We start from the raw sequence: 13,476 nt of genomic DNA, 5'->3' as shown, positions 1-13,476 counted from the left end.
TCAGTTTTTGTCCACATTCTCTGCATGCCATGTCTCTGATCCAGAACCAGAATCATGGTTGGAATCACGAATCGGTTCATGTTACAGATCGGTTTAACCCTTCATTCAGAAGGAATGAGTCTTTTGGGTATCACCCTCTTGAGCAGCACCACTACAACTACACCGTGATGATGGAGAGGAGGCAACGCTTCCTCAGAAGCTATCAATTCAGTCGGAAGAAGAGCCTCACTGAGAAAATCAAAGGGTCTTTGATTCGTGTAAAGAAAGTTCTGTGGGGAAGGCTGAGATCTGCTAGGAGAGTCAAGAGATTGGTGTTTTCCATGTTCAGGATCAAATGCGGCTTCTATCGCCGGAGAAGATGGTTCTCGCGGCTTCTCAACGTTCACAAGTACCGCACCAGAACCGATTTGGGTTGCTGTTAGTGGTAGCTAGATAGGGTAGGAATTAGGAATAGGTGAATGCTCAATTTCATCGTGGCATTGGATAAGTAGATAAAGGAAATACTCGCGCAAATATGACTGTCAAATATCGGTCAAGTTAGTTATCGTTGACATATATTTGACACGATTGAAAATCACGAGAGTATTTTAAAATTAACTTGCCCGACTCTTATACTTTCGCGGGTAATTTTGCATTCGCTTCTATAGGAAATCACTGACATACATACACTAGTCATCAGAAAAATAAACCCTATGATATTTGTCACATTAATTTTTATTACAACTATTAAGACAAATTGGAATACTAGTTATATACAGATATTAATTAATTGTTAGTGTTATTCATTTTTTATTACTCTCAGCAGGGTACCTCTGTTCTGTCTAGCTTTGTATTTTAACTGTGTTTGGATTTATGTGAAACTCAACTTCTGATGTGATAAAGGCTAAAATTAACATGTCAATTTCTTAATACTTTCATACTATATATGAAATCATGTTTGAATTTTAATCAGCTGAAAAATAATCAGGGTACTAAGTTATTCTAGTGGAGTCAGGTCTTATTGTCTTTCCAATGCTATCTACTATGTATATGTTTGAATACTTGTTCACAATAGAGCAAACACATAATAGCATATATTTCAAAACAAAATATGAATATGAAACTCTTTTTATAGATTGGAATGACCGCTCACGTTCGCTCAACGGATATCTAAACACGCACTATATATTTTCTCATGAAGAAGTTTGGAGGAATTTTCATCTTATTGTCAATTACTGTATTTTTGAACATGTTATGTCTTTCTGGAAGTCTGAAAGCTTTACATAAATCCTACTTAGGGTCTGGTTTTCATTGAATTATTTTTTATTAGTAATTATAAAATTATTAACTTGCTTCCTTTCCTTTTCTGTCCTGTTTCAAGTTCATTTTCTTCACTGTAGCTTAGTCATAGGCTTCCTATTATTGAGAAACCAAGAAGTCAACAAGGCAGGGGGAACAAGAAAAACAAAAAGGCCAATTTTAAAGCTGGGACTTTCAAGCATAATATTTAAGTTAGAATTCCAACATAAATCACCTGCAGTTTGATTTTTATCTCCGCGTGCACTCACTATTAATTATGTCGATATCAGTTGTACAATGTGGACAAATTTTCATGAGTATTATATTAATTATCACACATTATTATTCGAGGATTAGGATCCTCTCATATTAAAAATCTATCATGTTTTATTAAAAGATCATCCATCACATGGAGGACGAATTATATTTTTACTTTAGATTTATGGCAGCACTTCTAGTATATATGTACCTGGTGACCGGTGGGCTTGATACAAATAAAGGATTTTGAAAGGCCTATGGGCATGTCCAAATATATGTTTTGATTCTATTGAATAGGCTTAAGAATGGACCAAATAAAAAATAATAGGCTAAGTGATATTGGACAAAAACAAAAGGACAATTGGTAATTTAGTTGATAGATGTAACACCCCATTTTTCGATTAGTAGAATATTTATTAATTTATTTTAATTATTATAAGATTATATAGTGATTTGAATAAATATGTGATTTTACTATATAATAAGGTGATTATGAGATTTTATTATATAATAAGGTGGTTAAGCGATTTTATTAGATAATTAAGTGAGTAGTTGGAGTGAGACCCATTATAAGACTATTTTAGGGTTAGGAGTGAAATAGAAAGAGAGAAATCAGAATTTGAGAATTGGAGGAGTTAGCAGAGCAGAAGAAAAGAAGCGTAAAATAGAGAAGGGGAGAAAAGATAAGAAAAGAGAAGAAAAACCTAGGATGCAGATTTTTCGAAACTGAAAGTGGATAGTTTGAATTCAGGGTTTTGAAAAGGAAAACTCAGCAGAAATTTACGAGCTCTTGAACCCTTTTTCGAGCTGTGTTAGTGACCGAATTTGAAGAAGTAGTCTTCATAAAAGTTGTAGCCCTTTCTGTTATCAAACTTTTGCCGCTGGTTTCACGTCTTTCCGATGTATGTAGCTCAAGTTATATGCATTTTAGTGAGGATTGGTTAAGCTGTCCCGTTTCTCACGAACTATTGTTAGTGTTAGATTTTTCCTGAATTTTATACTTTGAATTTCGACGTGAAAATTTACAAGAATTTAGAAAACTTGTAAAAGAACCCATGGTAAAAATATTATAATTTTTGGAGGGCGTTACTTTGAATTTCATTATATGGTGATGTTTCTGAATTGATGTTATGCGTTGAGTTGCTAAGTTATTGTGATTTCCAGTTGTGTAATTGATAACATGTAAGTTATGTTGTATGAAATTGGTGATGATTTTTATTGTTGAACAGGTGATGAATATGCTAAAATAATTAAGACTTGGAGATGGTCTGAATATGCATATGTTAGTTGAGTTTTGCTCAATACACTGCATAATTGTCAAGAGACAATGTTTGCTAGTTCTCGTGGAGGCTAGTGACTTGTCCCAAAACTAGAGTGGTTTTGAAAGCCTAGAGCGAGGGCTTTATTGGTGGTTATCTGTCTGGAGTGGACGCGGTGATACCGCTAAGGATAACAACTTTGGTACCAAAGACATTTGCACGGGTCTCACTTGAGTCATATGTGTTAGGAGTTGTTGATGCTAATTAATGATAATTGTGATATTTTTTGAGATTTGATGTTGTGGTAATTGGAGACAATAATATTTGCTTACTTGATGCTATAAATTATGGAGTATTGTCACAACTGTGAGATTAATTGACGTGGAAGTACACGTAGGATCTCAGCCCACACGTAAGCACGCTGGCCGGACCTGTGGTGGCCGGAGGGATGGGTTCAAATTATTTTTAATAGTCTGAGGATGGTTTTCAGATAATTTTCCGGCGAGGGACGGTTTTCAAAACTCGCTCAAAGTTCAGGGACGGTTATAGTTTTTAACCCTTTATTATTTGTTAGTGAAGTGTGAAGAATTTACGTGGAACATAGATACGCTTTTACATAATTTATTATTATGCTTATCCATATGATATGAGTTATCACCCTTCTGTTGGAATGATGTTCTATGCGACATCGCTCAGGTACTGAGGATAGTGGAGCTTCTCGCGAGTAGTCGGAGGAACTAGTCTTTAGATATGCTTTTAGTGAAGGGAGTCATGCTCTGTTATGTAATATCGGGGAAACGTTTAGTATTGTGCCTAGATGTTAGGAGATATTTTATGAACTCTCTTTATTTATTTTTGGATTATGTTAAATTTTGGAGTTGAAAATAAATCCGATGTGCTATGCATATGATGTTGAGACATCAAAGTTGAAAACTTATTTTTATATTTATTATGAGTATGACATGTATTTTGATTTATGTTTTTGGAGAATAAGTGTGACACCCTCTGTGTTATGCATTTTACTTTAATTTATGTTATAATATTTATGCGAGGTTTAGAGGGTGTTACACTAGCATACGTGACTTATGATGATAAAAAAATGCGGCTTATGATTTATAAATGAGTTTTCACATCCACATTTTTTCATCTCAGCTTCACATATTTATCTTTCTTCTTCTTTATTTACCACTTCATTCCTCACTATATCGGGATTTTATGGCAGTATGCCAGCCAATAAAGTCACTCATGTTTCTGTGTTTCCACTTGCTCAACGACTCATGAATGATAAAAAATAACATACAAACATGATTTCTTGTATTAAAAATGATTAACGCAAAAGGATGCTGAATTCACAAACAATTGGCCACGATCGACCAAATCCTTGCTCTCTTCAAATCTCGCAAGAATCCTCTCCCATCGTAAATGGCCGACTACTCCTATGTAGTAGGAATTAATTAGGCTCATTGAACCACGGTCATGATACTCGCAACAATAACTCTATAGGAAATGACTATGAGGAAGAAACCCTAGATTTAGTTTTATATAAACATATGTAACCTCAATTGTAAGGAGACACTAGAATACTCAACTAATTGATTAGAGATGTCTAACCGACTTGCCTAGCTTTCTAGATATTTTTTTATCAAGAGTTGGCGCCCACCATAGGGTATACCTCACCCTTGAAATTACAAATCTGTTGTAAGAAACCATGTTGCAAACTCGTAACAGAGGACCTCTAGATCCCATGTTCAAGGGGGCGTGTCCGAGGACATGTTTCGGGACCATATGGCCACTATGAATGAGCTACGATAATAGAGTCAAGACCTCCCAGCCGAGTTGAAGCCTTGAGCCAAACAAGGGGTAAGATGGATGGAGATCCACCGCTCTAAAATGAAAATGTGGACTTTCAACCTTTGTCTAAAGAGATCAATGTTGTATAGATCCTTGAAAACTTCAAAACTTTGGTGTTGGAACCATAGGATGGTGATTCTGCTCCAAAAGAGCACTTGATAGTATTCAATATCAAAATGTTCATTAACCGTGCGTCTGATTGATCGAAATGCAAAGTCTACCCTAGAACCTTTAAGGTTGAGCTGCTACAGTTCACAAGTCTAGCATGTTGATCAAACACGCCAGTTGCTCATTTTCTTGTATGTAGTGACTAAATGTGCAATTAAGTGAAAAACATAATTTCAAATAGCCAGGTTCACAACACATGGTACCAGCTGGAGCTTACCCGCTTGATCTTACCCTTTAGTAGAATTTTGGAAAAGAAAGAAAAAGGCTATTTAAGTCGGTCAAAGAACAAGATATGGTGCTTAGACTAAGGCTATGTTTGGCATGTTTAGCTGATAAGCTAGCTGAAAGCTGAAAAGCTAGCTGAAAGCTGATAAGCTAGCTGATAGCTGAAAGCTGATAAGCTAGCTGAAAGCTGATAGCTGAAAGCTGAAAAGCTACGTGATTAAAATAAAAGTGTTTGGTAAAACTATCTGTTAAACAAGCTGAAATTGTAAAATGACATAAAATGACATACTTGTATAATTATTTTTATATTTAACATTACTTATTTTCACATTAATACATATATGATATTAATATTAAAATTATTATCACTTTAAATATTTTTATTAACTCAAGTTATTTATCATCTTAAAAATATAATATTAATTTTTACTTATTTTTATTAATATAATATTTTTAATACATATGGTGCGCAGCGGTGTGGCGGGAACTGCATACGTAAGTGTGAGAGGAAAATATGTTTAGTGTTTTTATAAATATATAAGGGTAATGGTGGAATTTTAACAAAATAATAAGGATAAAAATGAGAATAAATTTAATAAGCTATAAGCTTTAAGCTATAAGCTACCTGAGATAGCTTATAGCTTAAAGCTACTGAAATAAGCTCATTCACCAAACACTTTTGAAGAGCTTTTAAGCTAGTCAAATAAGTTTTAAGCTAGTCAAATAAGCTATAAGCTAGCTGAAATGACATGCCAAACATAGCTTAAGAAGCAAGAAGTAGGTACTACCAATATTCTGCTATATATAAATACTAGATAGTGACCCGTGCGATGCACGGTGGCTAATTTTAATTATATTGAACAACTTAATATAAGCATAAATCATTTACAATTTTATCGTTTATCAAAATTTCAAGAGATATCAAATATAGACTACTTTGATATTAATTTATATATTCTAATAGTTTATTATTAAATGATAATTTTATGATGGATTATTATAATTTTTATCAATGATTTAAATATTATAACACTGTCAATATCTGATTAGAAACAAAAATGAAAGACTATACTTTGTTTACTACTAAACATAATAATAAAATGGATGTAAAAAAAAATACATAAAAATAAAATGTCTCAAGTGGTTTAAATTATTCAGATATAAAACATCATTGAAAAGTGTAAAACAAAAATATCAACAATTGTCTATAAAACATCATTGTAAATCATTTAAGAAAGAAACCACTCAGAACACCATGATCAGCTTACATTACACATAAAATATAATATTTATCCTAGATTTTTGAAGACTTCTTTATAAACAACATTTTTTGTAACTTCAACCGCTGATTCACTTTGTTCTTCAATATAAATCTTTAATCCTTCTCTGCTTTTCACACGTGAAACTGCAACATATAACTGACCATGTGAGAATACAGGTTTTGGTAAAAAAACTCCAACTTTACTTAGAGTTTGCCCTTGACTTTTGTTGATAGTCATTGCAAAACAAACACAAACAGGAAATTGCCGCCTTTGAATTTTCACATGTAAGCCACTATCTGAAGGGACAATACTCATACGTGGAATATAAGCCTCTGATCCAGGATTATTACCATTCAAAACTTTTCCATAGATTAAGTTTGGACGTAGTTTCTTAACAATTAGCCTAGTCCCATTGCACAAACCACGAGCAACATCAATGTTTCTCATCAACATAATAGGAACTCCAACTTTCAAACATAACTTGTGGTCAGGAAGGCCAGATCCCTTGATACTATTTAAGAACTCTATAGTTATCCAATTTGCATCAATATTAACATCTTCATCAACTTTGACAACACTATCAGAACTAAGATAAACTTTTTCTTTGCCAGGCAATCGAGATAACACATATTGATTCACAGTGTCAACAATCTCCAAAGTTGGGGCAAGAATGGCCTTATCAGTAAAGTACTTATCATCTAAAGCTCTGGATTCAAAATCAGGATAAGTAGAATTTACAATACTTGCAATAGCATCCCCCTTAACTTCAAGTAGCAAATCTTTTGGAATTTCCATATTACATTCTCCGTCATTATAATCACCCAAGTTGCCATCTCCTACATCAAGTACCCATTTGCTGAATTTCTTTCTTGCTTCTATATCAATCCCAGAACCAAGCTCACCTAGCCGCATATTCTTGGTTAATTTTAGGACTTTACAAAACTTCCATAACCTAGAGGAATTAATTGTTGCCATAACAATTTCCTCACGACTTGCTTTAGGGACTATAGGTAAAGTTTGTCGAAAGTCACCACCAAGCACAACAACTTTCCCACCAAAAGGCTTATTACTATATTCTGGATTATTCACAACCATTATATCACGTAAAGTTCTATCCAATCCCTCAAATGCCCACTTATTTACCATTGGAGCTTCATCCCAAATTATTATACTGGTATGCCTCAAAAGTTCAGCTTTGTTGCTCCCTTTTCTAATATTACAACATGAATCCTCATTTAGCACCAAAGGAATTCCAAATAAGGAATGAGCAGTTCTACCACCTGGAAGCAATAAAGATGCTATACCACTTGAAGCAACATTTAAAACAACTTTTCGATCTCCACGAAACTTGTAGGTCAAAGTTTTCCAAAGAAATGTCTTACCAGTCCCACCGGATCCATAAATAAAATAAAATCCACCAGAAGAATTATCCACTGCATTGACAACCTCATCATATACCAATTTTTGTTCTTTATTCAGCCTACAAACATGATCACCATGCTTCTTAACCATCTCACCAACATCATATCTTAACTCATTAAATAAAAGGATGTTCTCATACTCTGGAACTTCTCCAGAAATAGGAAATGGCATTGTTGGATAATCTTTTAAGCTTTTTCCATTGCTAGCTAACATTTTTTGAAGTTCTATCAAACAATTTGTTCTTAATGTAGCATCATCCATAAGCAAATCTAACAAAATGATTAACAAAGTTTATTAGTTATAAGATCCATATATTTAAATTATGATATTTTAATCATATTATAAAATTCGACTCCACATTTAAATTGAAAAAATAAAATATACCTGGTTTAAGCATTAACTTTCTTTTTTCATATAAAATTCCATCAGCTAAAAGCCGCCAAGTTTGATCAAACACCTCTCCAGGTTTGACCATGGAATTAGATAATAGTAAAACCATAAAAAGGAACCTTGCAGATCTCCCAGATGACAATTCTGAACAATCAATTAAGCCATCTACGAACTCTTTATCATTTTCTAGCAACCCAAGTGCTAAGCAAGCTTCTTGAAATGATAAATGGACAACACCATCAGTAGTTCGCAAGTCAGTATAACTTTGGCATCCACATTGCAAGTTCAAAAGAATTCGCATATAATGTAGTTCACCACATCCAATGGGTATAAAGTTCATCCTTCCAATGGAAAATCTTCTTTTCCTTGGTCTCCATTCTTTCTGCTTAGAATCATATACGTAGAATTTAGGATATTGGGCATATGTTAAATGTCTACCTTGTTCATACCTTCTATTAGCAACCATCCAAGCAGTAAACATAGTTTCTTCATTTTTCTTCCGATTAACCACTATATCAAGAGGCTCTTCATCACCATATATAACGACTTGTTGTTTTGGCAAATGAAATGTCAATCTTTGAACTGGAGGCCAATGGTGATGAATATCAAAAGACAATGATCTCCATGCAGATTCACAAGGTGATAAGTATCGACAATCATAATATTGTTGAATCTCATCAACTTCAACCTCCTTTTCATCTTCATCAACTTTATTACTCATCGACATTGTCACACGATCAACACCCTTATTGATATACTTAAATAAGTACTTAATGCAATTAGATTTGTTGCAATATTCAATATTTATGTGAGCCTGATATTTCATTAACAATTTGGCATTATAAGGCACAACATAGCCATTATCTAAGTGGACCCCTCTTCTTTCATAAGACACACCAGTATTTCTTCTGCGATAGACAGGGTACCCATCCAAATCAAATGATGTCTTCTGGACATATTTTTTCGGAAAATACTTAGAACAACGACCATTAACCATACAAGGAGACTTCTTATGACTAATACCACATGGACCATGAAGCATATATGTAGACACAACATCAAATAATTTTGGAAATGCAATGGGATCAGGTAACTCAGCTGATATGAAAGAATCAATCATTTCGGGAGTATTCAGCTTTGACCCTGGGGCTAACCAAAGAAGAATATGAGCATGCGGTAAACCCCTTTTCTGGAACTCAATAGTATACATACCTATACATCATCCAAAACAGATAATAAATTTCATATCAATTTTAAATGACCAATTAGATACTAAATAATCAACAAAATAAAAAATAAACATTACACATACCAGCGCTCACTTTGCCAAAATATATTCCTTTCTTTAAGTCAGCCACTAATTGGTCAAGCTTCACCCGAAAAACCCTACAAATTATGTCAGGGCGATCATATGCATTCAACCCTCTTTTAGAAACATGTCTTTGTATTTCAGGCCACTTAGGATTGCAAGTAACAGTAATGAACAAATCTGGATAACCATAAAATTTGCAAATAGCCATTGCATCTTGACAATTGTTGAACATGTATCTCCTACCACCTGTGAATGAAGAAGGCAAAACAATTCTAGTACCAATAGATTTCGGATCAAGATCTCCACGATTAACTGCTTCTTCTAACCCCGATAAAAAATCCCGACGAATAGTCTTCTGATTAGCTTTAATATATGATAACCTTTGTGCCTCAATCATTGAATATGAATCGACCAAGAATTGTTGAAACAACCTTCTACAACATAAGATCATTGAATCCTCAAAAACTCTTTCATGTAATCTGAAAGCAATAAATTCTCGCAAAGAAACTCGCACTCTCTTTTTAAATACACGCCTATCTCCATCATCACGAAATTTAATGTCTTCTTTATATCCATCTTCTCCATAAGGGAAAAGCAAAGGATATTGTAATGGTAAAAATGATGGATGTGTCTCATGAATTCGTTTAAGAATTCCATCAACACCACTAACTACAATATCGCGGCCACAATCAGTTGAATCAAAATCACCCACAATAAGCGCAGCTACTTCATCAACAGTTGGTAAATTATATACCCTAGGATCCTTTGGTCGATCTCGAAACAATCTCAAAGAGACTTTGCAACTTGGATTTTGGCTAATAAAGTCTCGAGCCATCCGAAATGAATGAACCAAGACATTTGACTTATCAAACATATCCCCCAAATCTTTGATCAAAGACTCATTTAACCCACCATTTTTATCTACATTTCTACATAATAACAATAAAAAATAATTAACTTCAAAATATTTAATTCATTAGTTTAAAAATTACACATTAAAATTAAATAAAGATTTTGCAAATGTACCTGAAATGCCGACTCCTATTTTGAATTTCATTTTGGGTATCATATATATAAAGTTGCGCAAATTTGGGGTTTTCTCCAATCTTTGGTAATAGACTACCAATTCGATGATAGTTTTGTCCACTGATCACAAATTGTGGCGGCCCACCTCCATTATTAAGACCAGTTTCTATTTTGCCACCAAAAGAGGTAAAGGAGAATACACTATTATAGGACCTGATGTTTTCTATGAAATTGCGGCTTCGCACATCATGGCCCATTACTAACTCCCATAATAGTGCCGGTGCCTTCTGAAGGAATGGAATTAATACCTTTCCTTTTAGACAACATGTCATAAACTTTGTTGGATTAGTTATTTTGGTATTTCCAGTTCTTTCAGCAAACCAATGCAAAGCGCCACAATATTGGCAACTATACTTCATGTCCCCAATATCAGCATATTCTACCCATATAAAAAAAATTAATATCAAACCAATGAAACACAAGAATAAAGTTAATGAACTATGATTACCTTCAAACTCGTTGGAAGTGACTTCATAAGGCAACTCATCTTCTTCTTCACTTGATGATTCCTCATCATCATTAGACTTACTACTAACTTGTGATCCCATTTCATCTACAATATCAAAATTTGATCACTTTTTCATGTCTTATAAATGAAAGAAAAATCACTTAAATATGTTTTTGATCAAACTAAAATTACGGACTCTCTTTCTAGGACATTCTAATTTTTTTTTATTAGTAAACATGGGACAAATTAAGGTTTAGGACACTCTAAATTTATATTATTAACAGTTAGTAAACGCCAAAATAATATTTCTATACTCGATGCTTCTAAATTATAAAATATGAAGATCCATCCTGTTTTAATCTGTATACAATTGAAATCAATTTTAATTCTTATATATTTCTCAGATAGCTTACATATAATAAAAAAATCAATAAGAATCTGAATTCCTTAACCCATAGATAATTTTAATGCATTTCACCAAACACTTCATGAACCTCAATCTCACGACTTAGACCATATATATTAAATATTACTTTGAAAGAAATCAATTCAATATACATACCAAGCATCATGTAATCTGACGAACATGCACCATCAAATGAAGACATGCTCAAAGAAGACTTATTTGGATCCCACCACCTGTTTATCACACTACCTTTGACCATAGAGCTGCGAGGTCTTGAAATAAAATTTGTTTTAACTCTCTTACTCATCTCCTCAACTTTAGAACGATGATCCTCTTCATAACCTATAGATATATAGCACACAAATATCCATCAAGTTTATAATCACAAAATTAAAACCTATAATACAATCCAAATGATATGGGAAGAAAACATATGATTTCACCTCCACGGCCCCGTTTGACTCCTTTAAAGCCTTCAGCCACACCCTTATCAGCATTCATATTTTCACTACTACACTTAACCAGTTTGCCAAGTACCTTCAAAGTCAAAACAATTTTGATTCAAGTCATCTAGATCTCAGCAATATTGGGACACAGAGAAGGGGAGCAAAGGAACAGAACTACACGAATGCATACAAATGAAGTCATTTATAACTATAAATAGACTCTACCCTTAAATCACAACTCTAACTGTACTCAAAAGACCATTGTTCTGATATTTAACTTTATGTGACTTTAACTTTCATTTCACACCTGTCCTACCTATTGCATATTACACTAATTTTCAATGTCAAAAAGTATCACTCATGCTTAAAAGCTTGAAATATTATAGCCTAACACTTTATTTACAAACTCACCATTCTGTTATACCTCCTAAAAAGTATTGAATCAACATTACTTAAAGTAACCATCAATTGCTTAACTATAACTTATTATACCACCCTCCAATAAGGTACAACAAACTGGATACACACTCCACAAGTTTGCTGCCATTTTACCAAAATGAATAAACTTCTGCGGCCACATAATTATTACCAAATGAGTGCAGTATTTTCACAATATTTTGAATACACAGAATCGTAATAAAACATAACAGAATCAACACAAGTAAACATTAATATTCCTTCATTCATAATTTAAACATAGGTCAATGTATCTTACAATTACCAAGGAGGTAATTTAGCACATCAGCATTACAAAATTACATCATTGGAAATAAGATACGACAAAACTTAAGAAGCTACAACCCACCTAATAATGCTTCAGATCTTTAAGCATGTACTATAGCAAATAAACATTTGTATGGTTTACAAAAAGACATACCCATACTTTTAACAAATTAACACATGAAATCATTCCTAATACAATAGGAACCTACAAAGTTCTAAACCCCTCCACACATCCACTCTTGCCCCTTATCACGATGATTATCCATTTGCTCATCGAATTCTTCTTCCAACTTTCTCTTATAAGACTTAGAACAACTGCCATACTCAGTTACACTAAATACTCTTTTTGGCTTCTCCACTGCTGGTAGAAAATCCACAGGACTCAGTAGAAAGTCCATATCAAAATCATAGTCCTCAACACTCACAGCAGAAAAAGATCCAGGAAACTTAGCCTAAAAACAGGGAATTCATTATATCAGCATAAACTACAATATTTGTATAGTAATATTAACTATAAAATGAAACAACTATGTCAAAATAACCCACCAAAACTGGGTTTCCATAGCTTCATTCAACATAAACAGATCAATTATTTCAGCTTGATTGCAAATGCGCTTCACATGGTATGGATCTTCATAGTGAAATAGGTTAATCATTCTCTTTTCAACCTTGAACAACATATCTATGCCAACCAAGCCTGGCTCAATCAAAGGACACACCTCAGACTTGTTTGGATCCTACACATTGCAGAATTCAGATATTTAATAAAATCCCTAATTTACATTACAAATGTGAACTTAGCATACTTGTAAATATCATAAGTTAAAACCGCTAAAGTTCTTACCACAATCTCATTCAGCACATCCCTACATGATTTACTAAGCAGATTTTCAACAACTGGATCAGGCATGACGATGTCAATCGAATCACAACCATCAAATA

The 13,476-nt window shown here is 33.6% G+C and overlaps 2 protein-coding genes across 2 annotated transcripts; one reads left to right on the top strand and one right to left on the bottom strand.

Annotated features, from left to right (window-relative positions):
* On the top strand, positions 1-865 carry LOC130732717 (uncharacterized). Its single transcript, XM_057584711.1, has one exon. The coding sequence runs from the start codon at positions 30-32 to the stop codon at positions 420-422; it is 393 nt and encodes a 130-aa protein (XP_057440694.1). The 5' UTR covers positions 1-29; the 3' UTR covers positions 423-865.
* A 5,463-nt stretch (positions 866-6,328) lies between these two features.
* Positions 6,329-13,444, bottom strand: LOC130726329 (uncharacterized). The gene is made up of 10 exons (XM_057577580.1): positions 13,379-13,444; positions 13,077-13,271; positions 12,756-12,986; positions 11,809-11,902; positions 11,522-11,707; positions 10,960-11,064; positions 10,452-10,890; positions 9,426-10,354; positions 8,108-9,325; positions 6,329-7,992 (listed from the first exon to the last, which is right to left on the bottom strand). Exons 1-10 carry the CDS (start codon positions 13,442-13,444, stop codon positions 6,329-6,331), a joined length of 5,127 nt encoding a protein of 1,708 aa, XP_057433563.1.
* Between the last annotated feature and the right edge of the window lie 32 nt (positions 13,445-13,476).

Source organism: Lotus japonicus, chromosome 1 (assembly GCF_012489685.1).
Source record: "Lotus japonicus ecotype B-129 chromosome 1, LjGifu_v1.2".
In the NCBI taxonomy this organism is placed as follows: domain Eukaryota; kingdom Viridiplantae; phylum Streptophyta; class Magnoliopsida; order Fabales; family Fabaceae; genus Lotus; species Lotus japonicus.
Note: the sequence above shows the minus strand (reverse complement) of the source record. Positions and strands in the feature narration are given on the sequence as shown.